This window comes from Cupressus sempervirens, chromosome 7 (assembly GCF_028749045.1).
Source record: "Cupressus sempervirens isolate cs-2001-9-10 chromosome 7, ASM2874904v1, whole genome shotgun sequence".
NCBI classification, from domain to species: Eukaryota; Viridiplantae; Streptophyta; class Pinopsida; order Cupressales; family Cupressaceae; genus Cupressus; species Cupressus sempervirens.
Window position 1 is genome coordinate 825,397,596 of NC_143124.1, and position 23,587 is coordinate 825,421,182.

Here is a 23,587-nt window from a genome sequence, read left to right on the forward strand (position 1 = left end):
ATATCTTATAATATTGAGTGTATGTTCACAAGAACCTACATTAGGAGAAATACATGAGATTATAATTGTGCGTGAGTTGCCAATCAATGAATCATGGAGCACCTCTGTCAACTTGCTTCCATGAATATGCCTTCAAAATACCCCAAATGAGAAGCTTATAGTGTGGACAGATGTCTTCAATCTGGAAACAAAAGACATTCCCTAACTCATGCAAGACCATGTCTGAAAAAAGTGTGTTGAAATTGTGTAGGCTTAGGGCATGATGGGGAAAATGTTTGATAACTCATTTAAACACCAAAAACACAGCTCAAAAGCTCTTTTAGACATAAAAACACATATGAGAAATACATAGGCAAGGTAATCAAGTCTTAGAAAACAAAAACATTAAAAAAATCCCTAAAAACACTGCAAATTTATCAATGTTGCTCAATGATGCAAAACAACCTCTGAAAAAAGCTCGTGTGCCTTACATGCCACTAAAATCAAATTGAATATCTATAGGAAGAGTTCCAAACACGTCTCAGGCATCTAAGGGTTTGTATAGGCACAATGCAAGTTGAAAGCAATGACTTCGAATGCATAACTAGGAAAAGAAATCTGGATGCTAGAGTATTTTAGCATTTTATAACTTGATTTGGGCTTTCTATTGCACTTTACATATTTTTAAAGTAAAAGTCCACTTTTAATTAGGCTTTAAAAACTCAACTACAAGTGAAACATGACTTAAAAATGTTTTTCCATTCAAAGCACGACCTAAGTTGGGCATTTCAGGCTTTTTCCTCGTAATTGCAATCTTCAAAAAAGCTTTCTTTATAATTATAAGGCCATGGTCGGGCTCTTTGTTGACAATTACAAGTCATTTAGAAAAGAAATAAATGAAGTTTCATGCCTTAGATGTTAACGTCAATCTTTGTTAATGATGGAGGATTGCTGCAAATGTAATAATACTGCTTGTATGTTTTGTGTTTTCCAAAGGCAACAATCTCTCTTGCATTTATATTGAGAATGAGCCAAGGAGAGACATGTCCCTTCACGGGACATTTCTATTCATTATTATGTGATTAATATAATGTCAATTATTTATTATTGTGTGTATATATATCTGTATATGCACATAATATCTCTTGGATCATTATATTAATTTCTTCAGCATTACATAATACACACACACACACACACACACACACATCTTCAATAGTTTTGTCTCATAGGATTTATCCAATAGAAGCTACAAAAACATCAACACTCCCTCTTTACTAGGGAGAACAAATACAGGATTTGATATTACCTCAATGTAATATCAAGAATGACATGATTATGGATATCTTGTTAGATAACCGAGGAGAAGGGGGTGGGTTGTGAATCAGTTATAACCAGTTATCCTACAGGCGTTGAAAACACTTTTGTACCGATTCAAACACTTTAAACTTTTAGATCATTTGGTCACCAGATCTAACATCATCACTCAAACTGATATAAAGTTTGCATCATTCTGTCAACTTATATTCCTTACTATACTGAGTATTAGAGTAATCATTCAGCTTATACTGAGTTGCAGCAATAAACAATTAATTTGAAATAAACATGCAAGACAACAAGCACCCACACAATTTTGATGCAAACATTTAATGTGGAAACATGTAAAGGGAATAACCACTTGGGAATCAAAAACCCAAATATTTCACTCTTCTGAGCTAATCTTTGTTAGGAGCAAACCTTGTTAAAGCTTACATATACATTGTTAATGTGACCTTGTTAGTGAAAAATCCTTGATGGATCTCTTCTTCTGATCTACTGTAATTTTATTATTTTTAAATTTGTTTTCCCTGTTTATTAAAATTTTCTTGTAGAACTAGAGGGAAGTTGCAAAAGAGTTTGATTGTTTTATGTTTTTGATGATTTTTCAATAAGTAATAACAGAAGTACAATAACATGAACCAGTTCTGAAAATATATTCCAAATACAATCAAAGCAATTTCGCTTCAAGCAGATTTTTGAATATAAAACCTAATTTGTAACTAGATGAAGATTTACAATAATATCCAGATGATTACAACCAAGGATAAACCCAACTTGAAAGTGTGAAGGAGAAATACGAGCCCAAAAGGAAGCTACGACCAGGATCTAGCTCTCTAATGCTGCACTTGGGAAGGAATATGGCTGCCAGGTGCTGCCGTACAGCTGCAAATATGGCTGCCAAGTGCTGCCATACAATTGCAAAGTGGCCACATGTGGATAGAATGCCCAAACCCTAGCTAAAACTTAGACTCAATATTGCATTCTCCAGAAGAAACAATGCACAATCTCCAAGATGCTTCTGACTGCAACAAATCCAAACCACTGTTTTGGGGGCTACATTCCAAATAGGCAAAGCAAGTGGGGTTGGCGTCCCAAGTGCTGAAAGCTCAATCAGAGCCCAAATCACAAATCTAAGATGTAATATGTCAATAATGCCTTCGAACTTTGTCTTTACCTCCTTATAACCCACCAAACTTAGCTCAAACCCTAAAAGTGTCTCCATGTGGCGTTGGGTTACAAAATAATATATTTCTCATTTTTAAAGTGGTCAAGTATCCAGAAAATAACCTTTTTCCCAATAGAAAGAAATCCGTTCATCGAAATGCTCTAAGTCAAAAGAGAAATATTTAGAAAAGTTCAAGACCTTTCCAACGAGCTATTACACCAAGGGATATTCACCCAGATGAGGCCAAAAAACCTCTTATTACTCCGAAATGGCTATAACTTAGCCTTATTTAAATAATTAAAATGCTAACTTAGGAGAATATTCAAATATATTAAAATATTTTCCAAATAGTGAACTGATAGCCAAAACACCTCTACAAGGTGAAATTGAACTCGTCACCTCCTATGACTGATGCCGGATAATCTGAAATAACTGAGTCTTATCCCTCAAAATTAGGGATACTCCTCTAAAATAGGAATGTTTCCGAATCTCCCGAAACTGAAACCATAGAATGATCTCATAGAGGCTCAAGAATGTAACCCATCTCCACCTCCTAAAATGTAGGAAACTTCTTACAATTAAAGAACTGCTCTCAACTGCGCTCCTACTGTCTGAAACTCCACATTCGAACACTGTGTACACTGACTGAGTCCCTAAACACCACTGCCAGCCTACGAGACTCTAATGATAAGCCAATTCTATCGTCTCTGATGTCCACTCTAGAAAGGGGACATGACAGTTAGAGAATTTACACAAATGATCATCTAGAGCTTATCACTCCTTGATATTTCTAAAGAGTGACCTTCTTTAAAGGATTTACAAAACACTCAAAAAGAATGTTATCGTATAGGATTTCAAAAGATTGTTAGGTCCACTCGGTTTAGAGATTTTTCTGCTACAATGGTAAGAAAGTAATCGTGAAATGATCTGATATGTTTTAGCACTACCTTGCTTGTTCAGATCTTTGGGTCCCTCAAACTCTTTCTTCTGATCCCTTTTTGGCTAATTCACACACTTTACACATCAACATAGCACTTCCTTTTCTTGATCTCGATATGCTAGCTGAACTTGTTGGTGGGAGAGATTGTTATGGTTGCAGCCTATTGCAAGCTTCACTTGGGCTACTGGGTTCTCAATAATCCAATTGTAATCACATACTCGGCTTGAGTTTGTGAGAGAGTTATTGCAGAGATTATGGGTGGAACAATGAGCTAAAAGAGAAGGGCTCTCATGGTTACGAATAGGTAATAAATAGAATCACCCGAAACACATACACAGTTACAAGGAGTCGAGGTGGCAGTGTATGGCTAGCCATCAGTCAATAGTAACTCCATCGATATTTTAAAAGAATTATGAATGGATATGAAAATGGCAATCACTCAACAATATGTAGCCAATTATAAAGATATACATAAAGGTTATTCTTCGTTATGATTTCTATAATATATTGGTACCATGCTATTTGCACCACCTTTATTTGTATGTGCATAAATACATCATATATATGTTCATAAACTAATCATTTAATTCTTTGTATCGATACATTGGTTTAAGTACGCGTGCACACACACACACACATGTATACATGTAGGTGCAAATATAGATGTTAAAATAACATAATGTCAATATATAGAAATATATATCCAAATGACTACTCAACAATCTCAAATATAAAAGGTAGCAAGTTTATGATATTTAAATGTTTAATTTTTTCTTGTTTTATAAAACGATTGGTAGCTCATTGTTGTCCAAGGTATACTTTTGCTTGTGTAGTCATTAAGTCCTTAACCAAGATGGTTAGAATCCATACCTGATAGCATTTCGATGGACCTTTGATGGCCCAATCCTTATCTCTTGTTTAGCAATGCTTCCCCCCTTCGTCGACTCTTGCATCCAATGTCATGTCCCCAAATTTTAATGTAATAATTAAATTAAATTAATAAATCAACTTGTTCCAGAATTTAAATAATATAAGGACCTTTAATTAGTTACTTTAATTAATTAAGATGGGGCCCAAGTTAATATTTGTATTTGTGGTTTCGATTGACTTAATATATCTCAGACCCATTTTTATTTTTGTTTATGTAGTTTGTGTCACTGTCATCTATCTTTGTACACCCTCGTAAAGTTTCCTGATGGGTATTTAAGCACGGCTTGTAGGTAGTCTTTAATCATGCAATTTGGATTATTTTCTTTGTACTGCGAATTCTTGTTGGGATTCTTTGTTGTTTGCCATTTTGGAAGTGAAAGATCTTCCCTTTTTGGCTCTTGTAGTTTCGGTGGGATTCAACCCTCACCCTATTCCGTCTCCTGTAATACTTCGCTCTGATCTGGCAAATCGGAGCACCATCTTTTGGCAATTATTATTCGCATTCAAGTCTCTATTATTGTGTGGATTTTATCAAGATCTATTGTGTTTTGCGTATGAATAAGATTGTATCCCGTATTGGGCTCGGGCACCTAACTGTGTGACCTCTTGTCATTTTCTGTACTGATCACTCCTTGATTGTACGGCTCCGTCCATCCATATTATCCATCCTTCATTGTACGGTTTGGAATCTGTCTACCATATGGCCTTCTAGTTCAGCTGTATGGTCGTCATACACCACCGTACGACTTCCCAGTCCAGCCGTACGACCTTGTTGCACACTGTACAATAGCAGGCATGTTTTTGTGCTGTACATAGACTGTCTTTACCCAACCGTACAACCCTCATAGTCATTGTACGACCCCCATAGTCACCGTATGGACCCTCATTGCCACTGTACATCCCTTCTGCCTTTCGTACAACCTAGTTACCTCTAGTCTATGATCAATTTGGTCATTTCCACATACCTTGCGAACTCCTAGCTACTGTATGGCCTTCCCTGTGGCACGTGGTAAATTGGATTCAAACATTCTTCAGGCATACACTCCTGTTACTAAGGGTCAAAGGACATTGGAACATAATAGTGGTATCAAGGCTGGTGATCTTGCCAGCCTGCTGGGATGATTGAGAGATTTTGGTATTTGGATCACACTATGGCGTCGAACAACGATGGAGAGTGGTGGTTGAAAGCACTGCAAAAGATTGGCAAAGAGCTCAGTGAGGGTATTGATCTTCCATTAGATATATTGGAAGTTTGTTTGTGTCAGTTGAACCAATTACCTTCAAAATTTATATAGAGAATCCTCTCGCCGATTAAGAAGGCCTTAAGTGAACCCAGGCTTTTGAGACACCATGACAAGGATAAAAGATTGGCAGTTGCAACATGTCTCAGCGAGGTCTTGAGAATTTCGGCTCCTAAAGCACTGTATGATGATAACACCATGATAGAGATATTGCAATTGATAGTTGGCAGCTTGCAGAGTCTTGATGACTTCAATAGTGACCCTTTTGGTAGGAGATCTACAATATTGGAGAATTGTGCAAATGTCAAAATAAGTAATCTTCTCTTAGATCTCGAATTGCAAAATTTGGTCCATGATATGTTCCATCACTTCTTGGTTACCATCAAGGAAGATCATGATACTAAGATTCTAGTTGCTATGAAGAGTCTTATGATTTTGTGCATCGAAGAGATGGATGAGATATCCCAACCCATCACATCTATGTTATGGGCTGTTCGTAATCTAGATTGTATCCCCTCTATAGCAGCATGTAGATTGGTCAGTAATGTTTTCAAGCATAGTGAAGAAAAACTAATATCTCATTTGCACAAGTGGAAAAAAATGGATGACAACGATAAGGGTGATGTTTTACATGAGGAGAATGAAGACATGATTATAGTGCCGTTCCAAGAGGATTTGCTAAATCTTTCTACTACACCAACATGGGGAGAACATAAAAAAAATGAAGAGGTTGCTTGCATGGGTCTTGCGAAGACATGGACGGATCATGTTGTGCCTGAGGTTGTACTTGTCACCAACACACTATCCGTTGAGGAAGCTCTATCAGTTGTCGAAGTTGTGTCCATCATAGAAGGGGTGTCTGTTGCTAAGGTCCATGTTTGTCGTCGAGTTTGTGTTTAACACCATCGTGTCCATCATCGATGCCGAGTCCGTGTTCGTGTTCGTTGTTGAGTTCATGTTCGTCGCCATCATTGTGTCTATCACCATTGTGTCCATCACCATCATGTCCGTCATCGATGCAGAGTCTGTGTCTATGTTCATCATCAAATTCATGTCCGTTGCCATGATTGTGTCTGTCACCATCATGTCCATCATCGTCATGTCTATCACTGACATAAAGTTCGTGTCTATTGTTGAGTTCGTATTCGTCATTGACGTTGAGTCCATGTCCGTTGTTGAGTTTGTGTTTGACACCATTGTGTCCATCGACGCCGAGTTTGTGTCCGTGTTCGTCGTCAAGTTGGTGTTCGTCACCGTCGTGTCCATCACCGTCATGTCCGTCACCGATGCCAAGATTGTGTCTGTCGTCGAGTTCGTATCTGACACTGTCGTGTCCATCATTGACGCCGAGTCTGTGTCCATCGTCGAGTTCATGTTCATAACTGTTGTCGTGTTCGTCACCATTGTGTCCATCATTGACGTCAAGTTCGTGCCTATTACCATTGTGTCCATTACTGACGCCAAGTTCGTGTCCCTTGTCGAGTTCGTATTCGTCACCATTGTGTTCGTCACCGACACCGAGTCCGTGTTCATCGTCAAGTTCATGTTCGTCACCGTCATTGTGTCCTTTGTTGCAACCATCACCATATCCATCATCATCATTGTGTCCGTTGTCATCACCGCCGTCTTGTTTGTTGCCATGTCCGACATCGCCGTCGTCATCATGTATGTCATCTTCATTGTGTCCATTATCATCACTGCAACTGTCTATTGCCAAGTCCATCATCATGTTCGTCATTGCCATTGTGTCTGTCAATGTCATTGTGTCCGTCTTCAAGGGTGTATCCATCGTTGTAGTTGTATTTGTCAATGACGTCATGGCCGTCTCCATCATCATTGTGTGTCTGTCATTGTGGCTGCATCGGTCGCAATAGCTGTGTTTGCTGCCATTGAGACATTGCTCGTTGTTGAGGCTCTATTCATCATCGAGGCTTCAACTGAGGTTCTGCGTGTCATTTAGGTTTTATCTGTAGCTAAAATTTTGTTTTTCGTTGAGGTAATCTCCGTTGAGGTTTTTTCTGCCAAGGTTCTCTTTATTGAGGTATTCTTTGCTGAGGCTTCCATCATCGCGACACCCTTCGCAAAAGCTCTTGTCGCCAAGGTTCTCACAGTCGAGGCCCCCTTCGTCGACATTCTCACTATTGACGCTCTCTTTGTCAAGGTTTCAATTGTCAAGAATATAATAGTGATCGTTGTGCTTGTGTCAGTGAGTAAGTTTGTGCTAGTATCAGTGTCTGTTTGCATGACCATACCCAAAGGGATTTTTGGACATAATGACATGAATGATTTCATCAATTTGTGTTAGTGGGATCCTGGTGAAGGCTACGACAATGTTTATATCAGAGTGGCACAACAGATGCTTATTGACAGTGTGGTGCAAGGGAGATTTGATAACAATTCACTCATTTCGCCCACGTGTTTGATTTGGGACCCTGGAGCTGTTGATGTTTCGTCAGATGATGGATTGCTTGAGGGCAAGCAATCTTTGGGCAGTGAGGATTTCTCATGTCCCCAAATTTTAATGTAATAATTAAATTAAATTAATTAATTAACTGGTCCCAGAATTTAAATAATATAAGGACCTTTAACTAGTTACTTTAATTAATTAAGATGGGGCCCAAATTAATCTTTGTATTTGTGGTTCCGATTGACTTAATATATCTTGGACCCATTTTTATTTTTGTTTCCATAGTTTGTGTCGCCGTCGGCTATCTTTGTACACCCTCGGAAAGTTTCCCGACGGGTATTTAAGCACAACTTGTAGGTAGTCTTTAATCATGCAATTTGGATTGTTTTCTATGTATTGCGAATTCTTGTTGGGATTCTCTATTGTTCGCCATTTTGGAAGCGAAAGATCTTCCCTATTTGGCTCTTGCGGTTTCGGTAGGATTGAACTCTCACCCTATTCCGTCTCCTGTAATAGTTCACTCGGATCTGGCAAATCGAAGCACCATCTTTCGGCAATTATTATTCGCATTCAAGTCTCTATTATTGTGTGGATTTTATCAAGATTTATTGTGTTTTGTGTATGAACAAGATTGTATCCTGTATTGGGCTCAGGCACCTAACCGTGTGACCTCTTGTCATTTTCCATATTGATCACACCTTGATCGTACGACTCTATCCATCCATATTATCCATCCTTCATTGTACGGCTTGGTTTCTGTCTACCATGCGGCCTCCTAGTTCAGCCGTATGGCCTTCATACACCACCGTACGACCTCCTAGTCCAGCCGTACAACCTCCTTGCACATTGCACAACAGTAGGCATGTTTGTGTGTCATACATAGACTGCCTTTACCCAACCATACGACCCTCATAGTCACCGTATGACCCTCATAGTCATCGTACGAACCCTCATTGCCGCCGTACATCCCTTTTGCTTGCCGTACAGCCCAATTACCTCTAGCGTACGACCAGTTTGGTCATTTCCACATACCTTATGGACTCGTAGCTACCGTACGGCCTTCCCTGTGGCACGTGGTAAATTGGATTCGAACATTCTTGAGGCATACGCTCTTGTTACTAAGGGTCAAAGGACATTGGAACATTACATCCAAGAATAATTTCTCAAGATAATAACATTTTCTTCAGTTTAAACCAAGATAACTATAATCAAATTTATTTCATAATCATCACAACGGCTAACCACCATTACTACTGAACAAGTATATTTTTTATAACTTCTTGAAATATAATAAATATTCATTTTTAGTTAAATTGTAACAAACAATTATTAAGTCATCTTCACATGAATCAAAATGATCAACCCTAATTTCCATTTCACAAGATCATAGCACTCAACTGTTTTAACTATTCAACAGTTATTCATATGAAATATATAATGGCTATATGATAATTTTAAATGGACAAAAATTTGGAATGTAGCACCCACACACTTATCGCTTTCTATGCATATTCTTTGTAGTATTCTGCACTTACATTACTCTTATTTATTACCTCTCATTGTTTTCTTCTTCTCACTAACTTCATTGCATATTATATACCACTTAATTTTTGCAAATAAATGAAGCTTTATATCTTTCAAATAGATGTCATGTCTCTTGGCAAAAGATATGTCTCATACCTTTTCATTATAGTTTATATGAATTTTATTTGTCTATTTTAATTGCACATTACAAAAAAACTTTGCTCCCATTTAATATCATAATAATCAATGATTGGCTGACATAATATTGTTGCCACATATGTTACTTTCATCGTTGAGGACAAAACTTCTCTTATGATACATCACTAAATTTTATCTTTGTTCCAACTCCTCTTCTTTATTTCCTCGAGGCTAAAATGTTTGTTAATAGTGATTGTCGCTACTTTTTATCATAGCCTCAAGTCTTCTTGTCTCACCGCACCACATATTAATGAGCCCCTTTTAAGCATAAATTATGTTATCAACATAATCACAGCTATAGCCGTGACCATTGATTATTTTTACTCAATCAACGTAGATACTCTCTTGTTGACTTGGGTTGAATATTATTACTGCTTGAATTTTCTTTATTGCTGAAAAATATAATTCAACATCTTTTTTATATTTGTAGTCATTGCTGTGTAGATACATGTTTTTTACTATTGCTGCATACACGTTTTTTTTACTATTGTTGCATACTTATCAACACAATTTCTGTTTTTGATATTTTTATCAGGATGCAACTGTGTAGTTTTTGAGTCAAACTCATTTACCGACATTTCATGAGTAGTGATTTACACAACCCTATCTTTGATGACAATGAATAGAACACTTAGCATGCATTGGATCTAGGTGATGGTTACAAAGGTGAAGCATTGGGACTTCCCAGGAGGTTATCCATCCTAGTACTATTCCAACTCAAACGCGCTTAACTACGACGTTTCCTCCATGGTTAAACCCACTTTTCTTGCAACCACATTTGGAAAACCTTCACCAAGTGTTGTACCTTATGAACAAAAATCTTTCTTGTTTCTTGATACAACACCTTTGTAAAAAATCGATGAATTTATTTTTTGACCAGTCAAATCTTTTAAGCATGGTGTTGACAATATTACTATAATTTCAAATTTTCCATATCTTGTGCATTCACTGTAGATGTATTTCACTTCATCTTATATGTGTTTTATATAGTATTTTGTCCCTTTCAAATCTCTGGTATATTTGTCCGCTCAAAATTTGTTTTTACCAGCGTTACAGGACTCAGTGAGTTTGGCTAGGACTTAGCGAGTTCCAAGGCAAGCCAAACAAATGGAGGCAAACTGCCTCAGGACTTAGACTCAATCGAGTCCTGGTTGAGTCTTGGCTGACTTGCCGAGTTATCTGACTCCGCTGACTCGCTGAGTCCGGTTAGCCTGGCTCGGCCGATGGGTAGTGTTTAGAAAAGACAATTTTTTTTAATGTTTTTTTTTAAAGTTTTTTTTGGTATGTTAAGCATGAGTAAGATCTAAAAAGGTCATTCTATCACTTGCAAACACAAAGAATTGAGAAAGAAGAGTTGAGGGAAGAGTATTGGGGTTTTGGGATCTGATAGTGGCGATGGCAGTGCAAGAGGCTAGTGCACGAGGAGACCCTGTATAGGACCCTGAGGCTGAGAGTGATGTATTTGACTCTGAAGATCAGGGTTATGAGGATGAGTATGAGGATTAGGATGATCATGATGAGCATGTCACTGAGGTTCAACCTTAGACGCAGGGAGAGGATGGCTCTAGAGTCTTCCATGACCTATCTTAGGCATACATGTAGGAACACATAGGTTACTATGAGCCTTTCTTTTGATATATGTTTTGAACTTTTGATTCCATGGATATTGTAGACATTTGATAGTTACACTATATTTCAGATTTCTATTATGTTATTTAGTTTAACTGTAACTAATTTCCATAGGTACACTGCCTTGGGGGACGGCGGAACGAGGGGACAAGTTTCCAGGATGGGGGGACAGAGGGGCCTTAATTTGGGGATGGTGGGGGGACGACGGTGGGGGATAGGAGAGGAGTATATATATATGCATATGGCACTTAAAATGCTAGTTATGAAAATATGTATTGCAATATAAGATATAAAGATATAAAAGAGTAAATACTTGAACATTGCATTGAATTGGAACATCGAACATTAAACATAAATAGTCGAATTTGCAAATAGTCAACATCGGGATGTCCCCCATCCTTTGTGGAGGTGGCAGAATTTGGTATATTCAAGTATCATTCACATAACTTATATATTCTTAAGTCGGCAAATATACTATTACTATAATTGCTTTCAAAATATATTTTAAATCAACAAATAAAGCTTCTCATTGTAGTCATTACTTGCTCCTTATTATTGCCATTTCATGTTTTCATCTTAATATCATTTGATTGTTCCTTTTTATAATAGTTTTATTTTTGTAATACCTTTGACATTGTTGATGTTCTCACTTGTAGTTTATGTCATTCTTGTGTAACCTTTTGACATCAATGACAATACGTTCATCACTCCCTCTGTCTTGAAATTGTTTCATTATCCCAGATGTACCATCACCCGCACAAGTGCCCGAGCAACATTCCTAATGCACCATTCTTCTTTTCCTGCAAGATCATACCCATGGTCTGAAGAAAAGAATAAAAACATTTCAAGGCAAGTAACTATAATAGTACATTCATGGATACAAATAAGAGATTAACTACAAAAAGTAAGTAGAGGTAGTTCTCAAAATATAAAAATCAGAAAATATTTATCTCTCTTTATCTTGAGTTCCACTTGATATTCTTTAGAGGTAGTATCTCTTGAAATAGCTCCTCTTCATGAGGCACTTGGATTACTTATACTTTGGCTTCTCATAGAGGCTCCAATATATTTCCATTGTTGAGACTCTACTTCCCTCCTTCCCTAGTGTGTATTGATGCTTTGCATGCTCTTGCGATTGACCACATTTTCTTCACTCATATTTTTATATTCTTTATATAAATATGTGTGTGTGTTAAGTATATATATCATATCTCATATATACTAAATATATATATGTATCTTCAATAGTTTTGTCTCATAGAATTTATCCGATAGAAGCTACGAAAACATCAACAGTTTTTATAATCCAAATTACAAGCATGGATGCTCTTTGAGTTAACAAAATAAAGAAAAATATATGCAGTTGGGCTTTAAAAATTTGATTGCTCTAATTAATGCATTTGTATTATATAAAAATGTTTCTGCTTAATAATGCCTTTAAGTCAGGGTTTGCACAGGCTGCAACCTAGAAGTATCTTTAAAAGACAAAAGAACTTGTAATCGGGCTTTAAAAATCTGATTGCAAGTGTTCTAAAACAAAGATTTTTGAAGACAATGTGCAATCGGGATTTGAAAGCCCAATTACAAGTACCTTCAACCTTCATTTTCTCTTGAAATATAGCATGTATTGAAGTCTACAATAGCTCAAATTGATCAGATTTTGAAAAGAGAAAGACTTAAGATGCAAAGGAGGAATGAAATAATCAAACCAACCAAGACAAAATAATCAAAGACTTGAGATTTCCAAAAATCAATCACTTGCAGTTTGGAAAATAAAATCGGAGATTGCACAGAAAACATGGAAAAACTTGATGGAAATTTTGAAAAATGATACCAGAAGGATGAAAAGCTAAGGCCAAGGCATGATGTAACCCATTGCCTTCGAACTTTGATCTCAGAAAGCCTATCTTAGAGAGATAACTATTATTCTGTTTCCAATTTTGCATGGGTTGTCTCAATTTTGAGAAATCAAATTTAAGGACAACAACTATAAAAGATTATTTAGCTTTTAGCTTTATGTTCATATGAATGAGAATATTGAAGTGAAGCCTTAGATATATTACAATAATTTTTTTGATGTAGCTATGTTTGATAAGGTTTCAAATGGGAACTTCAATCACTATCTTTTGTTGTTTGTAAATGGAAACAATCACATTCAAAGTTATTTTATTAAACATTAAAAGTGCTGAATGTTCTTATTGTAGTTTTTGAATGCTGGCAAATTTCAATGCTATCACTAATTTTTTCATGTAAACATTCTGAATTTGACGTTGTCCACTGAATGTTTGCGAGTAGAGTTTGAAGAGATGGTTCAGATAGCAAAATTAAATGGGAACAGTTTATTTTCTTATCACAAATATGATCCTATTATCAAAGTCTCGAAGAGGCGTAAAAGGGAGCAACAAGAGAGAAATTCTATGGTTTTGTCGCATTTTCAAAGTTCTACCATTGCTCATGGGGAAGAAGCACATGGTCATCTTGACGATATGGTATTCTGTATCCTTTTCGAAACAAAATGAATAAATACATATGACATACTTCTAAAAGTTACCCTAAATATTCTAATTGTAAAAAGGTATGCGTGAGTTCTTAGCTTGTAGACATTATATTTCCTGTATACTTTTTCCAGCATTTGTTTTTTAATTATATGGAACAGTTACAGCTCCTTGTTTGTGTCGTTAATTTGATATGCAAAATCCAGTTTTTGCTTAAATTTCAGGTGTCTAGGTTTTCTTTTTTTCCTTGACCCATAAGATAAGACATATGTAATTTAACAACAGATATTGATAAAGCACAGTTATTTGCACAGATTCAGGAAAATGGTGGAAAGATAGCTATGAATCTTTCACAATTTGTAACTCATGTTATTGCAGCAGAACCAAAAGGTTTGATTACCTTATATCTACTTCATCATATATGTGCATGATTTCCTTTCATTCACACAAAAGATTTTAACTGATGATGAGAGAACTTGGTTTGTTCTTCCCAAATACCAGTTGCATGATGTCTGTCAAATAAATATTTCCTCAAAATGGAATAAATTAATCTCAATGTTTTGGTAGCAAACTAATATAATATTTTTTGTTAGCAAGTGTGCTTGTGGCTAAAAACAAGTAATTACTTTTTTTCTAACATGATTTCATACATATGTTCCCTTTTATTTTAATTTTATATTTTATATATGGTTTTATGAACGTACAGACAGACTTTCTGGTTTATTATTTGTGTAATTTTTCTTCTTGTATTTAAAGGTTTTGGCATAATACTTACCATAATGCCAAGAATAGGCAATAACAAGGTATTACAATTAACCTTTCTGCTGCTACAACAGAATTCCTCTTCTAATTTTAGAACAGATTTAAAATAGAGTAATGACTAACCTTTTAATCATAAATTTATTTAACATTGACCGAAACAAGAACAGAATATTGTCTGATGAAGTTGAAGCTAATATATCCCTCCAAAGTCCTCAGAAATCTGTATGTGAATACTTCCTATGGTTGCACTTCAGCGATTAATCTCTTCCTCTGTGAGGAGAAGATATACGATCTCATTCTTACATTGGTTTACCCACACGACAAGAAAAAGGTCAGGCAGCTATAGGAACCAGGAATTTCTGACTTCTCCATCTTCCCTTGCACCCTTGAAGATCTTCTGAACATTGGCTAAAGGCCCCAACAATCCAAGTGACCAAGGTAGGAGGATACGGCAGGTAAAACTGCACCGAAACATGGCTCAATCTGTTCTTTAATGACCATGCACTGGAGTATATGATTTGTCTTTCAAACCTCACTCTAACATGGACAAGTCATGTCCCAACTTTAGGAGAATGCTCTCACCTAGTCAAACTGAGCTTAATGGCAATGCTAGAATTTCCTTTTATGCAATTGAACGACACTGCTGGAATATGGTGTCTAATATCGAACAATTAATAAAAATCCTCAACAGCAACCTCTTGATAGAGTGAAATCTTTTGAACCGTAATAATCTTCTATTGCAAGATTTGAAAAAAGACTTCAGAAATTTCCAAATCCAATTATTGACTTCAAACAAGAAACCTAAATGGTTTCTCCTGTAACCATCTTGGAAGGAATCTTTCACCAGCAAAACTGTTCTTATCCAAGAGGTTTTCAATCCTCATGAAGGCTGAGAGAAATAGAGTTGAACCCAACAATAACACAAGAGTTTCATGTAATATCCCAATTTTAGGGTTGTCGTGCTGCATAGTTGAGTTTGATTCTCAGTGGGTCTCTGTTTTGTTAGATGTGTTATCTGATGTCACCAATGAGCTCAGTTAGTTTGATGATACATGCCACTTTTTGGGGTGATTTTCAGCTGTTGATTTATTCTCCAAAAATCTAATAGAGGCTATCTATTTATGGTAAGTTACCTAGCTCACTCCATTTATCATATCCTTCATTGAAATCACTCAGGTATGATAAGTTTTCAATTCTGATGCATTTCCTTGATTTTCTTAAAATTGATGCATTAATGTCTTATTCTAATTATTTTCACTAAGGATGCTTTATTTGCATCTTATTGTTATAGCTCCTTAGAGGCAGGGGAAAAGTTTTAAATCTCTAGTGTATAAAATGACTAAATCTTCCATGTTAGATTTTCATTAATTTAACTTGAGGAGGTTTTGGGAACCACAAAACTTGCCTCCAACTTCAATTAGAAGAGTGAAAAGAACATGAATTTGGAAGTTTTGATGAAAAGATTAGAGACCTACGCCATGAAGGAGAGCAACGTCATTAGGCGAGAGTGTTTCGATGGCCTTTCGTCCCTCAGGGTTCTCATGGCTTCAATTGGGGACAGTGCAACCAGATGGAAGAAGATGATCGCTCACAACTAAGTCAGAGATGAATTTGGCAGATTGGAGGATTCAGAACGCACCTATGCCTCCCATGGCTGAGCTCAACAGGGTGGTGTCTAGATACATTGAATTGGCAATGAAGGACAGAGACAAAGGGAATTTGATTTTGGATAATGATTTGATGCAAGCCCATGTGGCATCTATTTTCTCATTGGTTAGTTGTCTAGGTGTCTGACTCTGATTGGCCCCACAGTTGTGTCATTAATTGATGGTGTGGCAACCTTGGTTAGGGTTTGTAGGATTTAATCAGGGCCATTGATTTTAGCATAATCTTGGCCATTTATTGTACCTGAGGTCCCTATATAAGGACTGCTCGCCTCATTTGTAGGACGATGTTGGAGAATTGTTGCAAGAATAATGCCAAAATTGCTTTACTTGTCATTGTTGTGTGTTTTCCATGGTGATAGTTGTGATCAAGTTGGTGTTATTGTATTGTTATCTTCATCCTCAGAGTAGATTTTCAGTTCAAGTTGCTTTTCATTTCAAGTGTTGAGATAAAGCAAAGTAGTATTTCTTTCAAGTAATTTAGCTTAATTGAATGAGTGTAATTGTGGATGTTTACTTGTATGACTTGAACAAATCTGGGCTACTAGCTTCTTATGGATTGTGAGAGTGGCTTGCATGGTTAGTCGATGAATATTAGTACTTCACTTCAATTGGTATTGAGATTTTTTGATTTGCATTACTTTGATGGGATTGAAGAGGGGATATCAATATGAAAAACCATTCCAGTATATGTTAGAAGCTTGCACTAGGGGACTCAAGTTGTTGATTAACTTCCATCTAATATAGTGCGAGTTGTCCATAAGCCCTTGCATTCAAACTAGGGATAGAGGTAGTAGTTAAGAGTAACAAAGTTACGAAAGAGTGTCGAAAGCAAAGAAGTAGTACTTTCATTACACATTGTGAAACTTCATCTTTAGCTGTGCATTGCCAAGGCTTGAGAAACAACGTAAGTCCCCAAGTGTTACCAACAAATCACATCATTTCCGTTGAGCGAGTATTCACAAAAAAGGAACCTTGAAGTTACCTTGTGATGTTGCTCTGCAGGCTTAGCACAAGAAGTGACTTTATACCAAGAGAGAATTGAACATTTGATCTGATTCTACTGCCTTGCTATTGTCAATGGACTTGATCACCTCACTAAAGTTGGTCAACGAGGGGAGGGTGAATGATGGTTAAACTACTAATAGAGGGAGTAAGAGAGGAACACGAGAGGGAGTAATCCACCATGGTGTGCTTGCACAATGATGCCAACAAGTGAATGAACATGAACTCGGGAAGCATGGAAGACTGTTCAGGATCACCAAACTCGAGGACTTGCACAATTAGAGAAAAAGTTACCTGTCTCTCATAAGGGGGCTTGCAGAATCATTTGAGGGTCTCTAAAGACCAAGGGTGGCAAATCTGTTACATCCCAATTTCTGGCTCCATTTAAAAATGTTTGTATAGCTGTGGAGATTTCATGTGAAATTAATTGACAGGTAAAATTAGCTGGGATCATATGAAATGGTAAGATGGTTAGTCATTATAATTTCATATAAAAATGACATGTTAGCTAATCGTTATGATGCTATTATATTGTTATGTTGAAATCTTGGGAAGTTGATTACTCATCATGGGAAGTAAAATGGTGGTTAGCTGTTATGATGGTTTGTGAATAATAACTTGTTATGGTAATTATAATTATATTTAGGAATATGATATAATCGTGGAGAATTTCCTTGCAGTAGCACGTCGAAAGGGGAAACACATTGTTTGAAAAGAATTGGGCACTAGGGCACCACCTATCATGGGCAAATAGGTACGAGTCCTGAACTACCATGACTAAGGGTAAACGGCTAGGCAAGCAAGAGTGTATGTTGGACAACCATGAGCTAACTAGTTAATATATATAACATATAACAATTAAGGAAAACACTAAGCATTAATTAAAGTGAGAACAAGTTGTTCCCTTTATTATTTGAGATACTTGTGGAGCCTCCTAGTATGTTAGTCGTGTTTTAATATATTGACACCATGATACCTAGATACCTATACTTGTACATACATATATATGTATATATGTGGAAATCAAATTAAGAACGTATACATGAGAAATATACAATTGAAATTTACATATGTATACGTATATGTGTACGTGCAATTACAGGTAGATGTAGCTACCATGGTGCCCATACATTAAAACATTAGGAGGATGAGCCATTATTATTATTTATATTTTCTTTCTTCTTTCATCGGGCTTATTACTTGAAAGATAATAACTCAAATATTTGAATCGGTGGCTTCTAATTTTCAATGAGCGATGGCTTTGTGTAACTCTCTACCACCTCAATCCTTCTTGCGTAACTGAACATGCATGCGAGTGCCTCTTTGTATATCTTTGCTCACCTCAATGAAGGCATCATTAATATTTTTCGTCTTATCTTCTCGTGCTGTTCTTTACTAGCATTTATTTTGCCTTTCACCATGAATCATTTGGCGCTATGATTTTTGCTCCATCAAGCTAAGTGTGATCATATACAATGGCTGTTGGTAATAAAGCCGAGCTGTTTAAGGTTGCCTAGTGTTTTGTTTTCTGGATGTGAATATAAAATTTGATTTTGTACAGGAGGGTAGATACTCAATGCCAATTGTTTTCAATCTCCAAATCACACTATACCATTCATAGGAACTTCTTCTTTAATGCTATACTTCTCTGCCAATCTCAAGTAAGAAAAGGGTGAATATAATCGACAATTGTTCTAGATTGTGTCGAGCTTGTGAACAAATCCAATAATTTTTTTTGGACGCCATTGAAAGCTTGGAAACATAAGCAGGTGCTCCTTTCATACTTAAAAAATTTAGCCGAATGAATCAAGTCATGATTTACATTTAATTACAGTTTATCATACTCTTGTTATGCAATTTGAACATGTCATTGCTTCTTTGAGCCGGTCTCTATGTTTTGTTTTCCCATTAAAAGATTTAGAATCAGTGTATGTTCTACGAAGTATTCTTTTATACTAAAATCTTGTTACTAGAGGGAATTATCTGATTGTTTAAAAACTTTACCTATGATAGCATTTGAATATGAAAGTACATATGTTTTTTTTTCAAGAGTGCTAGATCATACAGAAATATGGTCAATATATCTCTGAGATATGGTGCTGCTCGATATGATAATGAATTAATTAGAATGAAAACATATCTCATTTATAGTGCCATAGGTCAGTTTGGGCATGATAAGATGGCAAAGTTTAAATTTCTAGGAACCAAATATCGTTTAAGGAATCACCCAAATATTCATCCAGGAAGACCAGCATGGTCGAGATGAAGGGTGTAAATTGGAATACCCCTGCATGAAAAAGAGAAGACATGAATCAGTAACATGAATCATTTTTAATAGCTAAGTCAACTCATGGTAGTCCAATGTTTAGATCTTGTTGTCTAGTCGAGCGGTGGGCTGATACCAACGTTACAGGACTTGGTGAGTCCTGAGGCTAACCAAGCAAAATGAGGCAAATTGCCGCATGACTCAGACTTGGCCGAGTTCTAGCCGAGTCTTGGTTGACTCGCTAAGTCCTGTTAGCCTGACTCGGTCGGTGGGTAACATCCAGAAAAGACAAGAAAATATTTTTAAATTTTTTTTTTTGGTATTTTTGGTATGTTAAGCATGAGAAAGAACTAAAATGATCATTTTGTCACCTGCAAACAGAAAGAATAGAGAAAGAAGAGTTGAGGGAAGAGTATTAGGGTTTTGGCATCCGATAGTGGTGATGGTAGTGGACGAGGCTAGAGCATGAGGAGAGCTAGTGCAGGACTCGACTTCGATGATAAGGATTATGAGGATGGGGATGATCATGATGAGTATGTCACTGAGGTTTAATTGCAGACACAGGGAGAGGATGCTTCTAGAGTCTTCCATGACCTATCTTAGGCGTACTCGTAGGAAGACATAGGCTACTATGAGCCTTTCTTTTGATTTATATTTTGAACTTTTGATTAAATGGATATTGTAGACATTTGACAGTTATGCTATATTTCAAATTTCTGTTATGTTATTCAGTTTAAGTAATTTCTTTCAAAAATTTGCATTTATACTTATGTGATCTATGAAAAGTTGTATGTGTGCAAATTAGCGTGTATTTGTCTCAATTATTGTGTATTTGATGTTAATTGGTTAAATGATGCATGAGAAAAACTTAAAATCCTTAAAGTTTTTTGAATTTCATGGGTTTTTTAATTTTCTGAGTCCTTATCAAGTTTGGCTATCGAGATTGAGTTAGAGCCCAATTTGGGCCTCATCGAGTTCGACCCAAGTTTGAGGCTGGTAACAGTGGTTGATACTCTAATACTAGGATGCTTAGTGGCTAGACAAGGTGTTCCATGTCTATTTCCAGCTAAGGAGTGCCTTTCTTGGATGAGATTGTGTGGGGATATTTTTAAGGGTCTATGGTTGGGAGGTTAAACCCCTGACAATGCTTCTCTCCACTAGATGCCAAGGCTTGCACATGACATAGATTTCGATTTGCATTCAAATATCTTTTGGTAATGGGTACTTTATATTTGAAGTGACAAATTGAAGATATGTTAGATTGATTAATTTTGTTTAATTAGTTATTCCGTTCAATGCTTCGAAATCTATTCCTCTTAAATGTATTCAGAAAATAGTTAGATTAGTTGATTTTCCAATTGAACATGAAATGTTTTTGTATGCATGAGATAGGCTTACTTGATTGTTGTTATACCTGTCCTTCATTAATGTGAATAATGAATATGAAGGTATCTTTTAACCATAGTAACACGAGGACACTTCCCATTTTTGCCCCACGCATCGAGGACTTGGATGCACCGGGGACTTGGGTACTTTGTTCCCTCGCCCCCAGCAGTGCTACCAGATTCCACCACCTCTGCTGAGGATGGAGGTATTACGAAGTAATTAGTAAAATACTTGTTATTAACAGAGACTAAGAGGTCTATATATATAAAAGAGTGGAACGATGTTTCCTTAGGAAACAATCGTAAAGAATAGAAACTTTCTATTCTAGCTAGGAGAAAACTAACAGTTATCTACAACTAACTAAATATTAGAAACATTCTAATATTTATAATAGATTGCAAATAGATTACCATTAACTAATAATAGACGTTTATCGATTATCGTAATACCCTCCCTTAATGGTCAATCTATCTACAACACCAAGCTGTCCGCTGAATTTGACAAACTTATTAGGACGAAGAGGCTTGGTGAGAATGTTTGTAGTCTGATCTCTGGAAGGAACATACTGCAAGTCTATTGTCTTGTCTTCAACTTGCTGTCGTATGTAGTGATAGTGAACATCAACATGCTTGGTTCATTCATTGAAGACTGGGTTTCAGGCTAACTCAACAATGCCTTCATTATCAACAAATAGAGTAGTCGGTCCTATTGGTGACATCTCCATATCCCCAAGAATGCCACGCAACCAAACAACTTCACATCTTGCTTTAATAGTCCTTCTATATTCAGCCTATGTGGAGGAGAGAGAAACTGCCTGTTGCTTCTTATTATTTCATGTGACAGCACTGAATCCCAAATTGAATACATATCCAGAAGCTGACTTTTTATTGTCAACAGAACCTGCCCAATCTGAATCTGTGAACCTATTGAGTCTAGGATTAGAATTTCGAGAGTAAAGAAGTCCATAATCAAAAGAGCCCTTCACATAATGAAGCACACGCTTTGTGTCCATCCAATGATCAGCCTTGGGAGCTGTCATAAAGTGTGAGATGTAGCTGACTGCAAAGCTGATATCAGACCTAGTAGTAGAGAGGTAGATGAGGCTGCCTACTAGTTGGCTGAATGTAGTAACGTTAATGGGAGCAAAATTAGACTTGGCTAATAACTTGAGGCCTTTCTCCATGGGTGTAGATGGAGGTTTGCAATCCTGCATATGGAATTTGTCTAACAAAGCCCTGACTTATTTGGACTAAGAGACGAATATACCAGAAGATTGTTGCCAAACATCAACACCTAGGCAATAATGCATGAGCCCAAGGTCAGTCATATCAAAAGACTGACATACATTCTGTTTGATTCCTTGAATCAAAAATGCCGAACTGCCAGTGATGATCAAATCATCCACATAAATAACTAGAAGGATGATGTCATTGTCAGTAGTCGTGATATACAAATTTGAGTCTGAAGAACTCCTCTGGAAGCCTTGATCATTGTCGTACTTATCAATTTTTATGTACCATGCCTGAGGGGACTGTTTCAATCCATATAGTGCTTTCACTAATTTGAGAACTTGATTTTCTTTTCCGACAACCTTGAAACTAGTAGGTTGTCTCATGCAGACCTCTTCATGGAGATCACCATTTAGGAAAGCATTCTTGACGTCCATATGATTGACCTTCTAGCCAAATTGAGCTGCTATGGATAGGACTAATTTGATGGTGCTTATCTTTGTAGTAGGAGAAAAGGTCTCCTCATAATCAATGCCCTGGCTCTGAGAAAAGCCCTTTGCAACTAAACAAGCTTTGTACTTATCCAAAGAACCATCAGATTTGTATTTGATTTTGTAGACCCATTCAAAGCCAATGGGTGCCTTCCTTGGTGGAAGATCATAAAGGACCTAGGTGTTATTCTTTAATAGACTGTGGTGTTCAGATGTCATGGCATGTTCTCACTTTGGAGTTCCTTTAACCTCGGAGTATGTTTGAGGTTCAACCACACTATTAATGTTGGCCATGGGAGTAAAGTTAACAAATTTTGTAGGGTTGATCTTTTTCCGAGCAGTTCTCCCATCAATGAGCTCACCATCATGAAGATCAACAAGTGCCTTAGCCCACCACTTAGGCTAGAGAGGAGAACAACCAACATTAGTATCAACAGATGCTTGGTGATCAGTCTCCTCATTAGAAGAATCTAGATCAAACTTAGGTGAAGCATCTACAAATCGAGGTGATCGTGCAAAAGAAGTTGGATATGTCTGTACAAGGATCATTGGTATAACTGAAGCTGCAAGAGCCCTATGATCTACTCGTAGTCATCATACCCATGATTTTATCCCTCTTCTTATTAATGTACCTTTATCATTTATTCTTCTTGTGCTCTACTCTTCAAGACAACTTCAAGATTGTATCTATATTTTTCGATTTGTCCTCTTCTCTTACTATTGTAGAAATTTTCTTGAAACTTTCTAATATTTACTGGAGCCCTCCCATTAGGTGGACCTAATGGAAGCCTAACTCCCAAACAGGAGCCTTCATGGGCTTGTGTGCTAGATTAGGAATAGGAGAAACAAGGATGAATGGTCCTTGTTGCTCATCAAAGACTACATCACGATTGTACATGAGACGAGATGTCTTAGTGTCGATCAAGTGGTAGGCTTTGTGAAGACTATTCTATCTA

General features: G+C 36.8%; 1 protein-coding gene across 2 annotated transcripts in view; it reads left to right on the forward strand.

Annotated features, from left to right (window-relative positions):
• Window positions 1-23,587, forward strand: part of LOC149549941 (DNA ligase 4-like) — a 166,159-nt gene that overhangs the window by 93,326 nt on the left and 49,246 nt on the right. For both annotated transcript variants that reach the window (XM_089793146.1, XM_089793147.1), the window contains exons 10-11: window positions 13,629-13,829; window positions 14,093-14,218. In XM_089793146.1, coding sequence (XP_089649272.1) covers window positions 13,629-13,829; window positions 14,093-14,218 — 327 coding nt within the window. The remainder of the gene's footprint in view (window positions 1-13,628; window positions 13,830-14,092; window positions 14,219-23,587) is intronic.